This window comes from Mustela nigripes, chromosome 3, assembly GCF_022355385.1.
Source record: "Mustela nigripes isolate SB6536 chromosome 3, MUSNIG.SB6536, whole genome shotgun sequence".
In the NCBI taxonomy this organism is placed as follows: Eukaryota; Metazoa; Chordata; class Mammalia; order Carnivora; family Mustelidae; genus Mustela; species Mustela nigripes.
Genome location: NC_081559.1, coordinates 40,066,840 through 40,090,555, shown reverse-complemented (window position 1 = coordinate 40,090,555; position 23,716 = coordinate 40,066,840). Strand labels below are relative to the sequence as shown.

Genomic DNA, 23,716 nt, shown 5'->3' with positions numbered 1-23,716 from the left:
GCGCCCTCTGAGGTCTCTCCTGGTGCCACCACCGCGGGAGCCAGGGTGCGGGCAGTGAGAGTGCTCCATCCGCCAGCTTGTGGTCTGGGTGTTCGGATTGTGGCATCCCCATCTGGGGACTGCAAGCCTGCAGTGAAGGCCTTGGCACAGGATGGGTCCCTCGTCGGCAGTCACAGCCGACAGCTAGACACACGGCACCACACCCAGCATCTCAGTGAGGTTGTCAGGGAAAGCTTTCCCGCTTTATCCGAGAGCTCACATAAATAGAAGCCTGGGCTTCAGACTTGGGGGGGGGGGGGAGGAGGACTGGTTCCCTGCTCTCGGGTTCATAGCCACACCCTCATCACGGCACCCCACAACATCTTGCCCTAGCATGTGAAGAATTTACTTCTTTGCCCACTGACGTTGGGTTTGGCCACACAACTTGCTTTGGCCAATGTGGGCCAGTTCTAAGTGCCAGTTCTAAGCTCAGGGCTTAATGGACAATGTGGGGTTCTGCTCGCCCCCCTGGGTCCTTCAATCTGCCATGAGCTTTGCTGCTGAAGGCTTGAACCTGCAACCTCACCTGATTCTCCTAGAGCCCTAGAGTTGCCTCCCTCTACAGAGATTCAGGAGGTGGGGGAGAGCTCTACATTCCCGTGCCCACCAGAGGGGCCAACATGTGCCTGGAGTGTGTGTACAAAAGCCCAACTCTTCGTCTCCATGCGGGAAAAACCATGAGATATATATAACTCATGCTCCAGAGCTCCTCGGAGGATCAGGCTGGGTCTGAGACTTCGCCTGCCCGCACCTCTGCTTGGCTGGCCCATCTCTGGCCTGCATCTCCCAGCCCCGTACAGGTTTCTCCTGCGAGCTTTTCTTGAGCGAGTTGCTGGTACTCAAGGTCCAGGTCTGCTTCTGGAAGATCTTGATCTGTGATGCTCAACTGCCCTAAACTGGTCCTCATTCATCTTGAGCCTTCCCTCAACAGCTGATCCAAGAATTCTCCCTCAAGCCCTCTACCCAAGTCCCTTACCAATAGCAAAGAATTTGGACCTCTTCCCCCGCCATCCCCCACTTAATGGAGGAGCTGATCAGACTGGAAGCCCTTCGCTTCCTCTTCCTCCCACAAACACGGCCACCCATGAGGACCACCACACCTGTCTCTGCTTCCTCCCTCCTCTCTTCCCTCGGGCTCAGCACACTCTCAGTGCATACATAAGCTGCTCCACTTTCTGCACAGACAAGTCCAAAACCCACTCAGGCAATTGGGCCTCTGGTCCTGTGCGCCCCTGAGCCAGCTAGACATAATGCCCTAACAAGACTGAGCATACTCAGAAACTCAGCATTCTGGTGACAAAATGCATTGCGTATTATCTGAGTGCTGAGAATGCAGGCAGGAAGGGACAATATGTTCTGAGCACCCAAACAACTTTCCTTGAGTTTCTGTTCGTCTTCCCATTTTACAGAGGAAGAAACTGAGGCTCAAAAGGGCCAAATGCCTTGCCCTCTAAGTGGCACCACAGGATCTGAGCCATGTCTCGGGTTGCTTACATGAGGTTCTAGGCTCTTGGACTCTGAAAGGGGACTGTCCTCCGATTTTTCTGCCTGTGTGTTCTGGGACCTTTGGTAGGAGGCAAGTCTGTTTTGAACTCCATCCAAAAGACCTTATTTGCTAGTGGATATTATATATCTATAAGCCCTTTCTCCCTCTACTCCTCCTTCAACATCTGTGTTATATAAAGAATCAAGGAGACCATGTTGCTGTTCTGGAGAACATCAGACATAATTCAGGCAAAGTATATGTGTGCTGTCTATGAGCCAGCATTTTCACACTCGCACATATGCCCTCAGGCTCACACGGGGCCACCTATTCACATGGCCATCACAGCTTCGAGGTGGCGGCGATCTGGGTGTGCCCATCACTGGGAAAGTGGAGAGGCAAAGTGCAGTCAAGGTACACATGGGGTGTCCCACAGCAATCAGAAGCAAAGACTTCATGTGTAAGATAGAACACGGAAGGATCTTAAAAAGATCCTTTGGTGAAGAAAGGAGAAAGTACATAGAGAGCTATGATATCATTTTGGCAAATTAAAATTGAACAAGAATAACAATGTACATTTGGTAAGAACACATTCAAATAAAAAGACACCCACCCAGGGGTTGTCCTATTCGAGGAAGGGTATGCGAGTGCATAAAGGACAAGAAGGGACCAAAGCAGTGGGTAAGACGATACTGTATAGTGAGAATGCACTGCAGTTTTGATCATGGAGCCTGATAGCAAAAGATGGGTTCTTCCCTGTGTTGTGGCCTTTCTGATTTGACCTGAATTAATTACCCAAATCCCCTGCGTCGCAGTTTTTCTCTTGGTCAAGTGGAGAGGAAGAAGTGGCAAGGGGAAGTAACTGTTAGTTAGAAAGCAAAGGGGCCAGGGGTACCTGGGTGGCTCAGTGGGTTAAAGCCTCTACCTTCGGCTCAGGTCATGATCCCAGGGTCCTGGGATTGAGCCCTGCATCAAGCTCTCTGCTCCTCAGGGAGCCTGCTTCCTCCTCTCTCTCTCTGCCTGCCTTTCTGCCTACTTGTGATCTCTGTCAAATAAATAAATAAAATCTTAAAAAAAAAAAAAAAAAGCAAAGGGGCCTGTAAGTAAAAAGCACAAAATCTGGATCCTGATGCAAGTGAAGCAGACAGGATGGGAGACACTAGGGAGAGGTGGGGACTGTGGCACATTGGAAAAATGTCCTTTTGAAGGGATCAGCTTCACTTATATCCAATTCTATCCCCATGGGGTAACACAGGCTTAAAGTTTCCAGAACTTCAGAATATTCAAGGGAAGGTAAAAATCCAGACTCTTGGATGAAATCTCAGATTTTTTAGTGCTTGCAACTCATTTTAAAAACACCCTGCATCAGTTACAAATTCAAATCAGCTCCACCACCAAATAGTTGTATGGCCTGGGATATGGCATTTAACTTTCCAATCTAAGCCAATTTCCTTGGCCATAAATGAAGATTCTAAGATCTCCTCGGCCACGCATTGAAATGAGCCAAGCCCAGGGCATGCATGGCTCTGTCAGTAAGAGCCCTTATCATCACGGAAAACCTGCTGTGTTGAATACGCTAATATATTATCAGCTCCTATTTTCCAGGTGGGTAAACTGAAGCTCAGAGGAGTAGAAAATTAAGTAGAACAGTCAGGTAGGGAAAAAAAAAATCTTCCCCAAATGTGATTTGAAAAAAAGGAATGGGTAAAACTGATAAATAAGGTTTTGGGGATTAAAAGAGCTCTATGTAAAGCAGAAGTGCTTAGTAATCTGGCTGACCTCTTTCAAGTCACAGGAGTCTCTAATAAGGACATCCACTGGCACAGACAGGTGCTCAGACCTCATGGGGCAGTAACAGGTGCGTATTGGTAACACACAGGCCAGGGCTGTGCGGCTGCTGCTGTCTCATGACAGCTGTGCTAACTCATCCTGGCTCAAAACCCAGTTCTTCCGGAGCCCCAAGAGCTGGTTATTCAATGTGACCACTGTGGTGGGAGTCCTGGTGAGAGGTATTTACACCACAGGAATTGGCAAACACTGCAAACCAGGGCGTTGCTTTCTCCCCTGGAGAACTCAGCATCAAATGTTTGCCACTACATGGGGTGCAGCAACACTTACAACTTTGGCAAAATCCTCCCTTTTATTCTGAGAGGCTTCATGTACATGCTTGTCCTTCCCACCACACCGCGAGATGCAACGAAGAATGAGCCCTCTGGTGCCCCCTTTCTGGGGATGAGAGGCTTAGTGCAGTAGATAGTAGGGGACTGGCTGTTCGGGATAAACACCCTGCTCTGTAGAGGAACTGAAAGTCACCGTTTGCAGGCTCCTGCTGCTCTAAGGAACTGACGGAAGCACCCTTACACCATGGCCTGAAGCCCCAGACAAAAAAGGGGAATGCAGCCATACCTGTTTCAACAGAATCTGAGCCTTCCCCAGGGGAGGAAGCGCACTCTGTGTGGGGACTTGACCATGGGAGGGCAGAGCAGAGGGGACAGCCAGATGCCTGTGGGCAGGTCAGGTGGGCTGTGATTTTCACAGTGGGTCAGGTGGCTTCTTCTGTCATTGACACTTTAGTGAGCTTTGTGTCCATTCCAGGCAAGCTTCTAGATCAGATGACTAACAGCATGATTGTAAGAGGTACCAAAGCAAGCGGCGATCCTGGGAACTATCAGGAGTTCATCGGGAAAAGACCAAGTCAAGTGAACCTGGTTTTCCTATTTTATGTACACAGAAGGCCTATATATGGTTGCTAGCCTAATGAATTAGTTCACTGGCATCTGATAGCGATCACAGCTCTGCTGCCTGCGGAGGCTAGCCGGGTGGTGTAAGCAAGTGGAACGGGCTGGGACTGAGGCAGGAGGAAGAGATGGGGACTTTGTCCCATCAAAGGGAAGTACCACACCTTCCGAAAGGGGGACGCTTACCCTGGGGTGATGCAGGTCTAAGCTGATCACGTCTTTAAATTTTTCAAGCGAGGGGTGCCTGGGTGGCTCAGTGGGTTAAAGCCTCTGCCTTTGGCTTGGGTCATGATCCCGGGGTCCTGGGATCGAGCCCCGCATCAGCCTCTCTGCTCAGCAGGGAGCCTGCTTCCTCCTCTCTCTCTGCCTGCCTCTCTGCCTACTTGTGATCTCTGTCTGTCAAATAAATAAATAAAATCTTAAAAAAAATTTTTTTTTCAAGGGACACTAAGAAATTCAGAATGCTTTATAAAGTCTAGGAATTTCTAAAAATGCTCTTAGCTGGTTCGTAATTTTTTTAAAGATTTTATTTATTCATTTGACAGAGAGAGATCACAAGTAGATGGAGAGGCAGGCAGAGAGAGAGAGGGAAGCAGGCTCTCTGCTGAGCAGAGAGCCCAATGCAGGACTCGATCCCAGGACCCTGAGATCATGACCTGAGCCGAAGGCAGCAGCTTAACCCACTGAGCCATCCAGGCGCCCCTGGTTCATAATTTTTAAAAGCATAATATCATCCAAAAAGAACACAAAATCCAACACGGGGTGGGGTTGTGTACCAGTTTGTGATCTTTGCTATAGTATATATAGTTTCAATAAAGCATTTTCTCATATTCATCCATGATTTTTTTTGGTTGAGATCTGCACGGAGGAAAATGGGCAAGGAGGAGAGTAGGCCACCGATGGTCAACCTGGATATGGCCTCTGGTGCTGCTGGGCTCTCCCTCTCATTTACACCAGTGATTCAAATTAGGATGCAGGAGGTGATCTCACCCATGTGTGGCTACCTCTAAGCTAGCAGGAGTCTGGCTCAATTATGCTGGGTGCTGGACGCAAGCAGGTGGAAGCGGAGGTCTGTGAGGTGGGACAGTGGGTGAGTCAGGTGGAAGGCCCAGTGGGCACTGGCCACCTGGTTTTACCCAACTGCCCGTCTACTCTGCCACTCCAGTTTTGGCCTTGTTTGGTGGATACCCTTCTCCCGGCATTCCTACTGTATTCCTTGTCTTTGATTTGCATGCTCAGAAATCAGAAGCAAGACAACAGCAACCACCATGGCCCCGCCATGGACATCCCTGCGGCTCCCCGCCAGCAGGGGACACCTGAAATGACTCCCATCCCCCGCAATCGGTCCTCTCAAAAAGAAAAGACGCATTTACATTACTTGCAGACAAGATGGTGTACTCCAATCATGTGACCTCTCTAAAGACCAAAGAATACATTAAAAAAACAATGAAAACGCACGAGATAATTCAGAAACAGAGATGAGAACAGTCCCCAAGCACCACGACTTTCCCAGACATCACCAGAGCCTAACCAGAAAACGCCCTGGAAAAGACAGATTCTTTCTGCCAAGGTAACTAAACTCCATCACATGTAAGAATGTAAGATATAAGAACCATACTGAGAAAATATAAAAGACAGCATAAAACAGACATCAAAGGAAATCTAAGAGATGCCTGGGTGGCTCAGTCGGTTAAGCATCTGTCTTCAGCTCAGGTCATGATCTTGGGTTCTTGGGATCGAGTCCCACTTCTGGCTCCCTGCTCAGCCTTGCCTGCCACTCCCCCTGCTTGTGCATATGCTCTCTCTCTCTAACAAATATATAAATAAAATCTTTAAAAATATATGTATATATTTTAGTATATATAATATATAGTGTGTGTATATATATATATATTTTTTTTTTTGCTATAATATATATATTATAGCAAACAAAAGGGATGCTATGCTCCCAAATGGAAGGACCTGATAGGGCAAGGTTGTAACTTCTTTTCTAATGAATCCATATATTCAGTGTAATTACATACAAGATTATTTTTAAAGATTTTATTTATTTATTTGACAGACAGAGCTCACAGGTAGTCAGAGAGGCAGGCAGAGAGAGAGAAAAAGGGAAGCAGGCTCCCTGCTGAGCAGAGAGCCTAATGCAGGGCTCAATCCCAAGACCCTGGGATCATGACCTGAGCCAAAGGCAGAGGCTTTAACCCACTGAGCCACCCAGGTGCCCCACCTCCAACAGATTTTTTAAAAGAACTTGCAAGCTGATTACAAAATGTGCCTGGGAAAGAAAATGCATGAAAACCCCTAAGGAATGAAGAGACGAGTGAGCAATGGAACTTAGTCCATCAGATGGGAACACACATGACAAAGCCAGGTAGTAAGGATTTAGTGTGAATTTAGTGTGTGATAAGGTGGTTGTTGTAAAGGATGTTTTAACATATGGTGTGGCTTTCCATTGGGAGGACAGGCGTATAGTTCCTATTTTATAACCAATGTAAAACATAAAGAGATAAAAAGCTTATCATGAAAGTGTTAGGAAAAAAATAACATCTTTCCTGGATAAATAATATTGAGAATAATTCATAAAACTCAGAATCCATAAATGAAAATATTTGACTACATAAACACTGTTAAAATTCCACATGACAAATGAACCATAAACAAAGCTTTTTTAATTTAATTTTATTTATTTATTTGAGAGAGAGACAGTGAGAGAGAGCATGAGTGAGGAGAAGGTCAGAGAGAGTGAAGCAGACTCCCCATGGAGCTGGGAGCCTGATGTGGGACTCGATCCCGGGACTCTGGGATCATGACCTGAGCCGAAGGCAGTCATCCAACCAACTGAGCCACCCAGGCGTCCCAACAAAGCTTTAAAACATGACAGGTCAGGAGAAAATATTTACATCATAACTAACTAATCCCCCCAAATTAACATGCAAAACATATAAAGAGCTTTTTTTTTTTTTTAAACCAGAAAGATTTTTTTTTTTTTTAAAGAGAAAAAACTAGCAAAGACTGTAAATAGGCAAGTTACAGGAAAAGAAATACAAAAGGCCAGTGAACATAGGAAAAAATGTTTATCATGAAGGCAATGTAAAATAAAATACCGAGATTGCATGTTTTGCCCACTGCGTGGTGAAAATTCGAGACCCTGACGATGTCTAGTATTGAGAGGATGTGGGGACGTGGTTGGTGGGCCCCAAGTGACATCGGGAGGGAGGGCCACTTGGAAGGGGTTTTTGGATGAAGAGGCTGTATGTAGGATGAGAACATGTGTTCCTTCACCCTACTAAGACCATTTTGAATAGAACTTGCTGCATGTGTCACAGAGGCCTGCACGAGCCCGCTGATTTCGGTGTTGGTTTTTTGTGCTAAGGCAGACACCTTAGGCTCAGGTCATGATCCCCAGGTCCTGCTCCTGGGGAGCCTGCTTTTCCCTTTCCTCCCCGCTGGTGTTCTCTGTTTCTTTCTTTTTCTCTCTCAAATAAAGATAAAAAATCTTAAGAAGAAGAAGAAGGAGGAGGAGGAGGAGGAGGAGGAGGAGGAGGAGGAGGAGAAGAAGGAGAAGGAGAAGGAGAAGGAGAAGGAGAAGGAGAAGGAGAAGAAGAAGAAGAAGAACAGAAAAGAAAAAGACGGGAAAATAAGAAAGAAAGGGAACGGGGGCAAGAGAACAGGAACAACTTTTTACACGGGTCTGGACGCCCACGGAAAGGGGCATAAGGAACTAAAGGTAATTAAAAAAAACCAAAAACAAAAAACAAAACCAACAACTAACTTTAAAATTATTATTCTATGTGTCTGGGGTTTTCTATTGGAATGGATCACAATGTCTGGAAACTCCACAGAGATAGTGGTCACACAATACTGTGAACCTATGGGATGTCCCAGAATTGCTCATTTGCAAGCGGTTCATTTTGTGTTACACACAACCCGCCATGGCTCCCCGCTGCCCGCAGAACAGTCTCCGAAATCCCCAGCCCATGGTCTAGCCCTTCCTCAGTCACGTCTCAGACTTCCTTTCCCCAGGCTCTGCGGGGACTCCTGGGAGGGACCCGCAACTACTGCATTTCTGAGCCCCAGATTTTCTGAGACGATCCCATTTCCCATCACAATAATTTTAAAATAAAGGCAAGAAGTGAAATATTTAAGAGGAAAATAATTATTATGGAAGTGACATCTCAGCCATGGTTAAAACAATGAAAAACATTCCGACTAGCTTCAACCCAAGTACTTGTCCATGTGTAGCCAGTGGCCACCTCATCCCCAGAGCTAGAGAATCTCTTGGGCTCTACCAGCTGGGGCACCAGCACACCACCTATTTCTAGAGCCCAGGAAGTAGCACAGGGCAAACAGGGTAGAGGCAGAAGAAACACCTGTGAGACCATTCTTTGGCCAAAGGGGGTGTGGTCCGAAGCCTTCTCAGGATGGGTAGCAGTAGGGAGATCTGGATGATGGCATGAGGACTCCAAGCCACGATGCTACTATTAACATTATCATTCCTCTCTGCTCCCAGGCAACATTTCCAATAAAATTCATTTTTCACATGAAAAAAATTGAGCTATAACTGATATAACATCATATTACCTTCCTGGGTACAACATAATGACTTGAGTTAGACAGGTATATATTGCAAAACAATCACCACGACGTGTCTGGTTAACCTCATCAACACGCAGTTACTAAGTATTTTTTCTTTTATCAGAGCTTTTTGCCATCTACCCACTCTTTGAGCAACTTTCAAATATATAATGCCCAATCATTAATTACAGTAGCGTGTTGTACATTACACGCCCAGGACTTACTGATTTTCTAAGTGGATGTCTGTACCTTCCGACCACTTTCACTTTTAAAGAGTACCACAGCGCACTGAAAATCGTGCCGTTTGTCCTAAGTTGACTGGACTTGATGCCACCTGTTGTCAAATTTTTGCAAACCTCTCCCCCCCGATATCAGAGTCAACTTTCAAAAGAATGCTTTCATGAGTGCTCCAAGGACTTCCCACAAAGTCTTTAAGACTATTTTTGAACTGGCAAGTATGGGACGGGTTCTAAAGTTAAATTTTAGAGAAACCTATTTACATGGACAGTTTCCCCAGAAGCAAGGCTGTGTTCGGTGGCTGGGGATTTTATCTCTGCTGAGTATTTTCGGTTTGAACTTCCTCACCCCCACTTACTATTTTGCTAAGAGAAAAAGCAGAGATAATAAATATTGACCTGCAAGAAAGCCTCTTAAGGAAAAAAAAAAAAAAGAGAGAGAGAGAGAGAGGAAAAGAAAAGAAAGAAAAGAAGTTAGCCAGATGAGTAAGGGAGGGAGTGGGCATGGCTGGGCTGTGTGAACTGTGGGGCCTCACGTTCGCTGCTCTCAGATGGAAAGGCTGCTTATTTTCTCATCTCTCTCAAGCCCTGTGATTTATCTTTCTCCTCCTTCCTTGGTGACCAATTGCACCATTGGGGTGGAAGTGTGTTCACGCCTCCCAGCAGGAATACATCCTTTAGGTGGGAAGCGTGGGGTTGGGCTGAGGGATGCGGAGGGCCAGAGTGGGCGTGGGGACCCAGGGGGAGGGTGGTGAGATGGGCATGTGCTCTGTATCCTGGCTCCTTCCAGCTCAGACGGAAGGGAGGGAGATGGTGGGGGGCAGGGGGTTGCTGCTGGGAGCCCTCCTCCACCTCCAGGATTCAGCAGTTGCCTCCAGAATCACCATTTCCTTCTGCTACATGCAAAGAAGGAAGCCCATCTTCTCCTTCTCTATGTCCATTTCCCCTTTTTCTCTCGCCCCAAGCAAAGGTTCTGTATTTAACAAAGCTGCACACTCGGAACTCCTCGCCGTGAAGAATGTAACCATGTGGTTTGTGATGCTCTTTGGAGATAGACGGTGTCCGTAATCGTGCAAGCTTATTCATACCAAAAACCTGTACCAATCATTATCTTTTTTTTTAAATTTTTTATTTTTTATAAACATATATTTTTATCCCCAGGGGTACAGGTCTGTGAATCACCAGGTTTACACACTTCACAGCACTCACCAAAGCACATACCCTCCCCAATGTCCATAATCCCACCCTCTTCTCCCAACCCCCCTCCCCCCAGCAACCCTCAGTTTGTTTTGTGAGATTAAGAGTCACTTATGGTTTGTCTCCCTCCCAATTCCATCTTGTTTCATTGATTCTTCTTCTACCCACTTAAGCCCCCATGTAATCATTATCTTTTAAAGCCCTTCATGGCTTCGCTGGATCAGGGGCATTTTCTACCTCCCCTTTGCTGGGAGCTTGGGAGGGATATTTTTATCCTTAATTACACAGTCCTGAGATGATCTTCTTTCTAGCTTGCTTCATTTCTCTTTGTGAAACTCTCGAGGTACTTGTTGGGAGACAGAAATGACAGCTGGCAGACAAGTTCCACATCCTCAGCCTGGAGAGGAGCTGCCTCAGGGAGGTACAGCCTGGGGCAGCTCCCTGATTGACTCTGCTGCTTGCTCCCACACTCCCCTGCTGCCTTCCCTTAGCCCCAGACCCAGTTCCTGCTGCTTTTGCTGCAGAGTCCGAAATGGCTGCTCCCCTTTCCTAAACCTTGGTCAATGTCATTGTCATAGAAGGCATTGTAAAATTTTAGAACACAAAGGCCTCTGGAGGTCTCCATTGCACTCCCCTCCTTGCAGAGATAAAGAAATGGAGGCCTTTCCTCCCCCACTCATATTACAAATTTACCCTGTCATTCAACCATTTAGCAAATGTTTATTGAGAAGCTCCCATGGGCCACGTGCTCTCCTAAGAGCTGCAGACACAGCCGTGAGCAAGAAGGACGGCGAGGTCTTAGCTCCCCTGGGTTTCACATCCTCAGCCTCACAGTGGACACAGAGGACAAATGAGCAAGTTAATAAATAACAGATAGTCACAGTGGTGGGAAGAAACCCCTCCAAGAAGTCTACAGCCTGATCCCTGAATCCCAGAGGTATGTTTACGGCATGGTGGTTGGTGGGAGGAGGGAGGTTTAAGATGTAGAAGGAACTGGGCACCTGGGTGGCTCAGTGGGTTAAGCCTCTGCCTTCAGCTCAGGTCATGATCTCAGGGTCCTGGGATGAAGTCCCGCATCAGGCTCTCTGCTCAACGGAGAACCTGCTCCCCGCCCCCCAACCTCTGCCTGCCTCTCTGCCTACTTGTGATCTCTCTGTGTCAAATAAATAAATAAAATATTAAAAAAAAAAAGATGTAGAAGGAATTAAGGTCACCAATGTACTGACCTTGAAATAGGGATAGTGTTCTGAATTATTCAAGTGGGCCCAATCAAATCCTGAGGGTCCTCATAAGGGAAAGAAAAGAGTCAGAACCAGAGATGTGGAAAGGGGAGAAAACCATTCCTGGCTCTGAAGGTGGAAAAACGGGCTATAAGCCAAAAGGCAAAGACTGATTTCCCTCCAAGTCTCCAGAAAGGACCACAGTCCTGCCAACCACCTTGATGTTAGCCCAGTGAGACCCCTTTCAGACTACCAACCCCTCAAACCGTAAGATAATACATTTGTGGGTTTTTAAAAAGATTTTATTTTAAACTAATCTCTACTAATCCCCAATGTGGGGCTCAAACTTGCAATGCTGAGATCAAGAGTCACATGCTCAACCAACTGAGCCAGCCAGGAGCCTCACATCTGGGTGATTTTTAAATCACTACATTTGCAGTAATTTATTACAGCAGCAAAAGAAAACTAATATATTGCTGACAGTGTTAAGAGCTATAAATAATGAATACAAATAATAAATAAAACAGCGTCATAGCAGAATGACTGTCAGGGCAGGGGATGGCTTTAGAGAGGGAGACCTGAGAGTAACTTTGGGGCAGTTAGCTACGTGATAATCTAGGGGTTAGAGTCCCAGGCAGAGGGCAGGGCAAGTGCAAAGATCCTGGGGCAGGGAGGAGTTTGGTGTTGGTAGGAGAGACTATCCCCTCGATGCCTTCTCTCAAAGGGAGAGCTATTCTGTTGTCTGGTTTCCAGAGCAATCAACAGTTTTTCTTGGACTTCGGAGTAACCTTGAAATCCACTTGTTGTGAATGTCTGGTTTCCCTCTTTAAAGCCTGGGACTATGTCCTTGTGTCCTGTCCTTGTCCCAGTATGAGGTACTATGGCCTCTTTCCAGGATCTTAAGAGTGGATATTTACCAGAGATATTGGATTGTGGAAAACACAGTTCTTCATTTCAAAACTTCAGAACCTTTCCTCCCCAAGTCACGAAAGAGAGTAAATACGGTGGAGAGATGGGCAGGAGCTCTGATGGCCATCTGCCCCCTAGGGACTCTTCATTTGGACTGTCAAGAGCAGCTGTAATGAAGGGACTCTGAGAACTTCCTACCCTCTAAGGGTGAATCTCTTTGTAAAAATGATTAACGGTGGGGCACCTGGGTGGCTCAGGACCCAGGGATCATGACCTGAGCCGAAAGAAGCTGCTTCTTTTGGCTCAGGTCATGATCCCTGGATCCTGGGATCGAGCCCCACATCAGGCTTTCTGCTCAGCAGAGAGCCTGTTTCTTCTCCTCTCCCTCTGCCTACCTCTCTGCCTTCTTGTGCTCTCTATCTCCCTCTGCCAAGTAAATAAATAAAATGTTAAAAAAATAAAACTTAAAAAAAAATGACTAATGAAGAAATTAGGATTTTTCTATCTCAAGCCAACTCCAATTGTTAATGAATGGTTATGAATTCTCTGTCCTATGTCAGGCTCTAGAGGAGAGGCAGAAGCAAATGAGTCCTCGTTTGTGTTCCCAAGGCACCCACAGCTCATGGGGTTGGAGAGGTAGGGGAGACAGACACAGAGCTAAGGGTCACCCACATGGGAAGGGCATGGTAGGGGGAAGAGGGGAAGTGCTAGGGGAGCACAGAAGAGGGAGTAATGATTTTTTGGAGGGATTGGTTGGGTCATTCATTTCCTCCCACATGAGGGGAGCTCCTTTTGCTATGGAAATACCTGAAACACCTCTACTTCTAGATTCTAGGTCAGGAGATAATCTTGACGATTGCTTGTCATCAGTCTCTAAACCAAATGTCTATCCCAAAAGGGCAAGGACACAGTACAAGGTTGACTAACTATTGTACCCCCAGTGCCCTAACCAAAATATGCTGAATGAACAAGGAGATGAACACATGGGGAATCTCTGAGCTAAGTCATTCTAGAATGACAAGTCATTAGGAACTATGGTCAGCAGATAGGGCTCTAGCGCTGACTGGACTTGGCTTGAGAGTAGGGTCATCCTGAGCTTCATTCGAGAAGGTTATAGATTCAAATGCCATACCACTCACAGCCGGTTCCATTGCGAGGGTCAACCTTAGGTGGCCAGGAAAGCCAAAGTCAGTAGCCAAACATGGCGGCAGCAGCAGGCTCAATCTGGCCTTCCAGGCAGATGCCCGGGTTGCAGAGCACCTAAGAGCCAAGCCAAGGAGAGGTAGGGTGGCCTGGCCCTTAAGCCAGAGCACGGCAGATCAAATAACATCCCTATCCCACCACTGACTAGTTGTATGAACCCAGCAAACAATGTTAGCCCCTTAGTTTCCTTGTATTTCGGATGGGAATAATGATAATGATACTCCTTTCTAGGATTCAGTTAAAGGACATAGATCAAGTGGCTGGCTCCAGGAAGGGCTCAAGAAATGGGGGCAATGGTGAGAAAGGACAAGAAGGTGGGGCCCAGGGGGAGTAAGGGGACCCTCCCTTGGATCCATCCCATATCCCCAAGGCTCTCTCTTCCTGCTGTCTCATGGGACCCCAGGCACCAGCCCCTGCCCTGACCCCCTCCTTCTGTCTTCCCACTTCTCCAAAGCTGCGCTGACATAAGCCCAATGAGCAGACACAGGACCATCACAGTTCTTGAATCAGTTCCCCATCCAGAGAGGACAGAGAAGCCCAGACTCTGCACCTCCTTCTCTTCTCTGCTCCTGGGCTGTAATCTGGCCAATCAGGATGCCTGGCCACTCATTCTCCTTTCCCAGCCCCCTAGACTGTCTTGTCCCAATCCCAGGACTCCTGAGTCTGTTTTGTTCCTCCAAGTGTGCGGACTTTCGGCCTCTCCTGCACCTGGCACCCCCAACCCCTGGCAGGCCTCGGCTTCTGCCTGGGTGTTGCTGAGCTAACTGGCCTCCGCACTTCTCTCCCCTGTTCGATGTCATTGCAAAACGGTCATTTACTAAGCCACATGTATGTCCAGCACTGAGCCGTGTGCTCCACAGAAACCATCTCCTTCCATCCCAGAAACACGCCTATGAGAGAAGGACTGCCTTTACCCCAATATTTCAGAAGAGGAAACAGAGGGTCGTCAGAATAGGACCTGGAGGAAGCCGTTGCTGCAGTAAGTAGGAAAACACCAAGAGAAGTATCTCAGGTCCTCGCAAGCGTAAAGAAGGCAAGGCCTGTAAGAGCCAGGAGTGAAAACCCACGAGAAGAGAACAGAAAAGACCAACAGACAACAGGGCCAGTGAAAGAGCGAGACCAGCCAGGTCAGGCAGGCTTGGAGCAGCATGAAAAACTCAGCGGTGAAATTCAAATCCACATGGGAGGGGGTGAGAGCAAAACGGAGACCGGGCAGCAGGGGACCCTGCCTGGAATGTGGAGGAAACTGGCCAAGGCATGACCAGCAAGCGTGAGGAGTCAACAAACAGATCAGGCACGTCCTGTGGAGACCCACTGGAGGGCAGCTAAGTGTGGCAAGAGAAAAACAAGTCACCACTGTTGCAGAAACGTGCCCCTCTTTCTACATGCTTATGGGTGGCAGCAGACACCAGCCATTTGAGAAATAGTTACCAAGTACCCCCCCCTCCCATGCCAATAGGGACCATTCTAGGACAGACAATAAATAAATCAAGGAAAGCAGGCAGTTACAAGTGTCACAGGGAAGATATAGCAGGATATGGGGATGGGGGCAGGTAGACATTTTTATAGAGTCATCAGGGAAGGCCTCTGGGGGGAGGCATATTTTCTTAGAGGAAAGAATCCCTTCTGTTGGGTGACTTTAAGTGGCCTTTTGTATATGTGAAAGCTAGACCCAGAACATCACCTTGAAAGGCAATCCCAAGCAAAGAGGTTAAACCATCAATAGGAAGCAAGTAATGGAGGTGCCTTCCCAGGCAGAAATGGCTGGTGTTTGGACTTTCTGTGGTTACAATGGGACAAAGGGACACTGAACTCCAGGATGTCTGGCACAGGATGCAGCACAAGGCATGTTGGGGGGGGCGGCGGCAGGGAAAGGGAGCCAGTGAGTCCAGCAACACGGCTCAGGTCACAGTTTCAGAGAAGGAAGAGTCAGAGACCACAGGGGTCTGATCACGGCTTGGGGGCGCTGGAGGCAGTGAAACTTGATGTTCAGTTTAAAGTTTTCATTCTCTGCTTTGAAATTCCCCTAGGACAACCCAAACCTCTGCATGCTGGGACACTGAGCTGCAGGTGACAGAAAACCCCAATTCAGTTACTTGAATAAAAACGAATGCTCTCACAAACAGGAAGACAAGACGCACGGTGGCGATCACGTGGGCTGATTCTGTCCAGTTCATTCAGAGGCATCCTTGGGGACGCAGGTTCATGGCGCCTGTCTGCTCTGCCCTCCGCATACCCGCCTCCCTCCCCAGCCGCCTCCCCTTTGGCTTGCGAGATGGGAGCAGTAGCCCCAGCTGCTCCACACTACAACAGCTTCCGAAGGTAGAAAAGGGACCATTTCATCCTTGTATCTCTTTCTAAGACAAACAAACTTTTCCCAGAAGCCCCACACGGAGCTTCCCTTCACATCTCCTTGGTTACAATTACATCCTAGTCTCGGGCCTGAGCCCACCCCCCACAGCTGGTGTGGGCCCCCTGTGAGCTCTGCTTTGGTAGCTAAGAGCAAATGGGTCCACTGGCGGCGGGGGGAGGGTGTGTGTGTGTGTGTGTGTGTGTGTGTGCAAGGCAGACCAGCAGGCTTGAAGCAAGGACCGGCAGGGACAAAGTGCACAGGGACGGGGTGCGGAGGGGAGGGCAGAGAAAGCGGAGACGGTCATCTGGAGGTTCCATTGTCAAAGAAACAAAATAATGACAAATAAAAGAGCTGGATTAAAAATGTACTCCAGGACCAGACAGAAGAGCAGTCTGAGCCGAAGAAAGACCCACATTTGGAGACCGAACGGGCTGCACACATTTTCAGGAACTACCGACAAAAGGAAAATGACAAGAGTAGGAAAAAAACTCCCACCCGCTTCAAAGCAGGAAAGAAAAGAAAAGAAAACAAAACAAAACACAAAAACCTGGTTCCGTATATGAGAACCAGCACCAGGCTGGCCTTGGGTTTTGTATTTGGGGCTGGTTGTAATAGCGCGCATCTGAAGGCAGCAGAGCGATGCCTCTGGAGAATCTGGGGGCAACAACAACAACAAAAAACTTGGTCCTCAACAATTTTTATCTCCACTAAATTCCCTTTCGAAGGCAAAGGAAACTCGGGATGTTTGCCGCTGCCCGTGTTCAATAGCAGATACAAATAAAAAAATAAAATTAATTTTAAAAATATGCAGGCTTCTAGGGGTGCCTGGGTGGCTCAGTGGGTTAAGCCTCTGCCTTCGGCTCAGGTCATGATCTCGGTCCTGGGATCGAGCCCCGCATCAGGCTCTCTGCTCAGCAGGGAGCCTGCTTCCTCCTCTCTCTCTGCCTGCCTCTCCGCCTACTTGTGATCTCTCTGTCAAATAAATAAAATCTTAAAAACAAATAAAAAATAAAAAATATGCAGTCTTCTAGGTCATGGCCATTGGGGCGTGAAGGGACTGCTGGGTCCCCGCAGTCCCCGCCCAGCCCAGAGCCCTCCCTGTGGCCATGGCTGAGGCCGTCTTGCAGGGCGGGTGGCCCTGCATGTCTCCTGTCGCCTGCACCTTCGCGGCTCTATCCCGTTGTGCAATGTCAGGAAGTGTGTGCGAGAGCCACATCCTTTGCCCGGGCGGCTCCGACGGAATCTTTACTTCACTGGGTGACCACTCAGAATAATAACAGGTGCCACCCTCTTCCTGAACCTAATAACAATGGCTCAGCCCTTTACCCTCCAGGACCCTTATGACAACGGCTTTTAGAAAGTTGTTTTGTTTTCTGTCTCCAAAAGCCACACTTGCCCTGGTGACACAGTCACGGCCACTGTCAGGGACCAGGAACTGAGTCAGAGCCTCTCGCCCAGGCTGCTGGAGCCTCTGGGCCTTTCCTCTAAATGGGGAAAAAAGACTGAAGGAGTCTGTGAGGCAGTTTCGAACTCCCTCTCCACCTCAACGTGCTGGGAAGCTTGTGTGTGTTCCTGTCTTAAACACTCAGTATCCTGGACGCACAGGAAGTTCATGGCGAGCCCTGACGTGATAGTCCGGGGCAGCTTTTATTTTCGGCTTTGTTCTTCTTGGTAGGAAGGATGTTAGAAAGAGAGCAAGGGTTGAGGGGTTGTAGGCATACAGCCAAAGGGCCCTATTTACGTGGGTTTGGGGGCAGTCCCTTCTGTGATGTGTCTGAAGGCTGCTGTTCTCGAGTCTCCTGCCGGAGTCCGCTCCTCCCCTTCGCACTGATCCTTACCTTCCCAGGGAGGAGGGCCATTTTGAAAGGCCCAGAAGCCTAACAGACTCTGGAGGAGGGTCACTTCCCTTTCCAAGTCAGAAAAGGAGTTTACAAGAAATGCAACTCTGAGCATGGGAAACTCAGGCCTGAGGGGTAGAGCAGACCTGTCTGCCCCTAGCTGCCCACCCCCCGAGGACCAGAAGGTTCTCAGGATTGGGGGGCCAGAAAAGCTGTTGATCAACCAGTCCCATGATAATTCTGCAGGCTCCTGAGGTAACTGAGGCAGAGAAATCCACAGCCCAAGGGGCAGAGCTGAGAGAGACTGATGACCACAGCACCTGCCCTCTTCTCGCCACCCCTAGGCACTGCCTAGAACCTTCTAGAACATTGCTCCCACCATCACCCACCTCTACCCCTCCATTTTCTCTCGTTCCTCTTTCTCTTCTCATCCATTTCTCTTTCCTTCTTTCCTTTCTCTCCGTTGTCTTCCTCCCCTTCCCTCCATCTCTTTGTCCTCCATTTGTCCTTCCCTCCCTCACCTGAGCAGGAGGTAGGACTGACTTATGGGGGTCAGCAGAGGTGGTTGTTTTATTTGACATCTGTTTCCTCCCAGTGAAGAAAGACGGCAGAGGTGAAGGTGGTGGTGGTGGTGGTGGGTCCCCCCCTGCCAGTCACTCACCCGGGTGGGTGTTTTACACGTCGTAGGCTTTCCTGCCTTTGTTCTAGGTACCTCACTGATCAACCGCAAGGGCCAGAGGACACTTTTGAACAGAGGCCATTGACAACCATGGGAAGGAAAGGAGGCCTCTCTCCCCGAGAGGTGACACCTCCCTGCTTCTGTACCCTCCTAGGGTACAGTCCACCCTTCCCAGGGATCCAACACCCAGCCAGGTCTGGACACACTTTCTGGGGTGGAGACCTGGGGGTGAGCTCCGCCTTCTGCAGGCCTCAGCTACCTTCATACTCGCAGCAGGGGAGGGGAATGAAGCTACAGCCTTCCCTCCCCCCCTTTGAGTTCCCCGAAGTCTGAGAAACGTGGAGAGAGAGCAAGGCCCTGGAGGGTCAGGATCGCTCCTCTTCCTGACCCAAATGGGGTGGTCATGCGCCATGACACACAGACCCACTGCCTGAGGTCCTTCTGTGATGATCGGAGGTGGGGTGGCTTTTTGGTTTTGTCCAAAAAGACAGAAGCCCCAGCGAGAAAAGCGGAGGGAACTCAAGTAAGAAAGAGAGTCAAGCCGCCGCCGATGCTTTCTTTGGACAAGTTTTTCAAGCCAGATTCTTATTTTAGGGGCCTCACACTGGTGGCAATAAGCAGGCTCAGGTGTAAGGAATGAGTTATTTAGAAACTGTGGCTCGACTCAGAAAAGAGTATGAGGTTTTGCCTCGACATGAAAAGAGGAACCAGGGTTAAAAATAAGCAAGAGTGGGTCAGGACAGAGAGCCGGTCGGATCTCTCATTTCACCTCCTTGCACACGAGTCTCAGCGTGCTACCCGGGAGCCTTCTACTTCTGTGATCTCAGGAAGGTGTCGTGTTTTTATGGGAAGGTGTATCCTTCGGAGGGGAAGCTTCCACAGACTGCCTGGGCCCCACAGATCCCTGCACCCTGGTTCCCTGCTGTGGGCCACCCAAGAGGCCACAGGCCCAGGCCTGGCCCAGCCCTCCGGTCCAGCAGGGCCCCAGCTTTTCTACGAAGACTGCCTGCCCATCACTCTGGTTGAGCATGGCCTCAGGTCACCAGCTCCGTCCTCCTGCTCTGACTGTGGGGGCGGGCAGCTGCTTGGGCACCTGGCTGACAAGCCAGCCTGTGGCCCCTGAGTGACCCGTGCAGAGAAAGCTGTTGGTGGCTGAGCCACCCAGATCCCCTCTGGGGACTGGTAACTGAGAAGGACGCCTGTCTCGGGGAGAAGAACAGACGGGCAAAGGGGGGCTGAGGCATGGCGGGGCACACTTGGGGGGGCCTCTGGTCCCAGGCCAGGCCTTTTCCCTCACAGGCTGCCCACTCCTTACAGGGGTCAGTCAAAGCAAGGCTCCGCTCTTTGATACCCTGAAAGCCTGCTGAGGCCCCAGATTCTGAAACCACCTCGGGACAGGGAGCAACTCCCGGGAACGCACAGCCACGGTGACAAGGACGTAAGGGTGAGAGGGGACATGCCAGGCTCAGTCAGGGCCTGTTTGCAGGCCGCGGGTACAGCCATGCGCACAAGAAGCCACAGAGTTATGTCTTTTCCAGCTCAAGGCCTAGTCATACTTGAAGTCGTCTTCACTTTGAAGGAATAGAAGAAACCACAAGGGGAAAAAAGATCAAAAGCATTGACCAACTTTCAACTTAAGAGAGTCGAGACTCCTTTCAGCAAACCGCCTGTCAAAGGTGCCAGCCCGGCCAGGAAAGCTCACAGCATCCTAGACTCACACAACACCGCGGAGGCTGTGGGGGCCCATGGCCCGCCCCACACAGGACTCCCCTCCGGGGAGACCACCGTGCCCATGACAAGCAGCTGCCAAGGACCTCAAAGGACCGTCTGATGCTCGGGGTGCCACCGTTCATCCCTGGTGACAGGGCTGAGATATGTGGGCGCCCCAGATGCACAAGAAACATCCAAATGGATATCCTTCAGATCCTGGTGCAGACACCCACCGGGAAGGATGAAGCAGCCCAGAGGACTCAGCCTGACCTCTATCGGGTGGGGTGACACCAAATGAGCCCAAACTGGCATCTCCCAGAAGCCCCTGCCTCAAAGAGCCCCAGTTGCCCAGGTACGTAGCTTTGAAAGCCCCGGGGTTGGTTTAAGCACCCCCTTAGGGTCTCATTCTCTGACTTAGTGGCTCACTTGAAGCAATCCCTTTGGCCCCTGTCATCTTCCCAGAGGTGTTCTACTCCACAGACCTTCACCTCCTTGAGGCATTTCCAATGACAAGTGTCCCCAACACCTTTCTGGTGTCCTGCCCTCAACCGCATCCTAGCTCTGGCCAAAATGTGTCGTTCCCTTCACATTTTGGAATCTGTGATCATGCCCCACCTCTCCTCCACTTGGACTTTCTTTTCAGCTAAACCCCACAGGCCCTGTGGCTGTCCTCCATGACAGGGCATCCAAACCCTGGTCCATCCCTGCCCTTTGCTGGGCACATGGGTGCAACTTTTTTTGGTGCCTCTGACCACAGTCCGGAGAATGGAGCATGACTCCTCTGCCCCCACCCTGAGGACATCTCCTTTGTTCTGACACCACCCCCAACCCTTAATGCAGCCAGATAAAAATAGCTCCCTGGGCCTGCACACCACTCGGTCTTCATGCCTTGTGGTCACACAGAGCCCATGACGTTTGTCATGCAAACTCTGGGGGGTGGGGTGGGCTTTTCAGACTCAGCCTTGGAAAGACTTGCCGCAGCCAATTCTTTGTTAATGTTTAATAGCAAGTTTTACACACTTGGACTCTACACGGTGCCACCAGGTGCCACGAGCTTCAGTCAGCCTTTGGCAGAACAGGTGTCTACAAATGGAAAGCACTGTTTTGTGTTGACCCATTGGGCGATCATCTAGGCCCTCAGATAAAACTGGTCTGTTCTCCTAGAAGTTCCTCTCCTCTCTCTCCCTCCTGGACCACCGACCCTTACTCAGTTGAGCTCACTGCAGAAAATAAGCAACAAGCTACAGTCCCTTTCCATTGTCTCCAGGCACCCTTCCCCAGTGGAGTGGGGTCTCCGCTTACCAACCAAGCCACCCCCACCCGCAGACTTCTGGGGAGAAAGAGGCTTAGCCAGGCCCTCATGTCCGTGTGTTTGGGGCACATCCTTTCTTTTCTGTCTTCTTCCTCTCTGTCCCTTTCTCTGCCAATACCAGCTCTACTCAGGGCCAGATGTCCAGCTTGACAAAGGGCTTACCTGGACAGTGAATTTATCATCTTCATTGGGCAGAATCCTGTACGTGTAAACACAATTCCGGTATCTGAAATAGACCAAAGGCTTCGTTAGAACCCATGTGAGGGAATTCATTTCTCTGGGAACTGAAAAGACAGGAATCCCTGACATGGCTCGAAGAAGCTAAGCATGACTCTGAACTTTGGAGCTGACCATTCCGAGGTGGAGATCAGCCGTGACATCAAGCAGCCCCAGTCTGAGGACCCTTCCCTCTGCCCCCTGCCCACCACTCAAGGAGTTCCAGGAAAAGCCATGTGGGGTCTTTGGGGCATGATTTACATGGGCATTTGACAGCTGTGTGGTTTGATTTAAAGGTATCTACCCTCAAGACATAACTTCAAGAGTATTTAGCCCCTCCAGGGTGTCTGGCGCTTGATTCAACATTTGTATGTGTTCTTTTACTAGATTTTATTTTATTATTATTATTTTTCAATGTGGGGCTTGAACTCATGACCCTGAGATTAAGACCTGAGCTGAGATCAAGAGTCAGCTGCTTAACCAACTAAGCTACCCAGGCGTTCCTCTTTAACTAGCATTTAAAGTTATACACTAGTTTAGGGACACTTGGGTGGCTCAGTCGTTGAAGCATCTCTCTTCATCTTAAGTCATGATCCCAGGGTGCTGGGATGGAGCCCCACCTACTTGTGATCTCTCTCTCTCTCTCTCTCTGTCAAATAAATAAATAAATCTTTAAAAAAAAGAGAGAAAAAAGAAAAAGAAATGTCTCCTCCCCCTTCTGTTGAGCCCTGCTTCTTTGATTTACTACTCCTTTTTGTAACTCATCCCAGAACTCTTAAATGTACACTCAAACTTATATATATACATATCTTTTTTTTTTAAGATTTTATTTATTTATTTGACACACAGAGATCTCAAGTACGCAGAGAGGTAGGCAGAGAGAGAGAGGAAGGGAAGCAGGCTCCCCACTGAGCAGAGAGCCCGATGCGGGGCTCGATCCAGGACCCTGAGACCATGACCTGAGCCGAAGGCAGAGGCCCAACCCACTGAGCCACCCAGGCGCCCCTATATTACATATCTTTTTAAGTGCACATAATATCACCATATATATGTTGTTCTGACATTTGCTTTTCCCACCAAAAAACATATTTTACAGGTCTCTCCAACTCACATCCCACCATGCAGTTATACGATCATTTATTTGACTGGCCCATGATGACGGCTGGGTAATTACTTTTAGCTTTTTACTCTCCTAAACGGTGTTGAAGTGAGCCTCTTAGCGCCTAAGTGAGCCTCTTAGCGCCTACACCTCGTGGGATGGCTGAAGTCACAGATGCAGCCTCCCCATCAGTGCGATGGGGACCCTAACAACCCCGGCCATCTGTCGCTGCGTCCACTGAGTGAGTTAACGTGGGAGGAGCATTTAGAATAGTGCCTGGAACACGCCGGACCCTGCACGTGCTGACATTTACTAGCGGCTGTGGGGAGATCACCACCAGGAGAAGAGCCGCTCGAAAGACGTGGGCTTTGTGTTTTGAGAGAGACTGACGGGACTGATGATCACCGCCCTGCGAGGCTGTCTATGTCACTTTTCTCTCCCACTAACCGGATATGTCTGTTTCCCCACGCCCTGCCAGCAGGCTGCTATCAGACATGTTAATCTTTGCAAATCTGAGAGGTTAAAGAAAAATGAGTACTCACTTTAATCTGCCTTTCTTTATGAGAAAGGTTGACTGTGTTCCCATGTTTCACTATTCGTCTTTCTTTTTCTGAGAATTTCTTTTCATGTATTTGGCTTACTCTTTTTTTTTTTTTAATCACCTTTTGCTTATTTATTTGTAAGACTTCGATACATGCCGCAATATATTTTGGAATTATTTATTGTTGACGGTGTTGGTGGATTTTTTTTTTTTTTTAAGGCTGTGTAGAGATTAAATGATTTTATGTGGTCAAGTTTTACAATCTTTTTTTGGCTTTTGAACCAATGGATGTTTCAAGAAAGTTTTGGAGAATATTTTGGGTAATTTTGCTTCCACCCGGCTCTTCATTTCTCGCAGGGAAGTTTCTT

At 48.7% G+C, this 23,716-nt stretch overlaps 1 protein-coding gene across 1 annotated transcript in view; it reads right to left on the bottom strand.

Moving 5' to 3' along the window:
* Positions 1 to 23,716, bottom strand: part of INPP5D (inositol polyphosphate-5-phosphatase D) — a 111,461-nt gene that overhangs the window by 73,772 nt on the left and 13,973 nt on the right. The window contains exon 2 of the mRNA XM_059393738.1: positions 21,655 to 21,718. Coding sequence (XP_059249721.1) covers positions 21,655 to 21,718 — 64 coding nt within the window. The remainder of the gene's footprint in view (positions 1 to 21,654; positions 21,719 to 23,716) is intronic.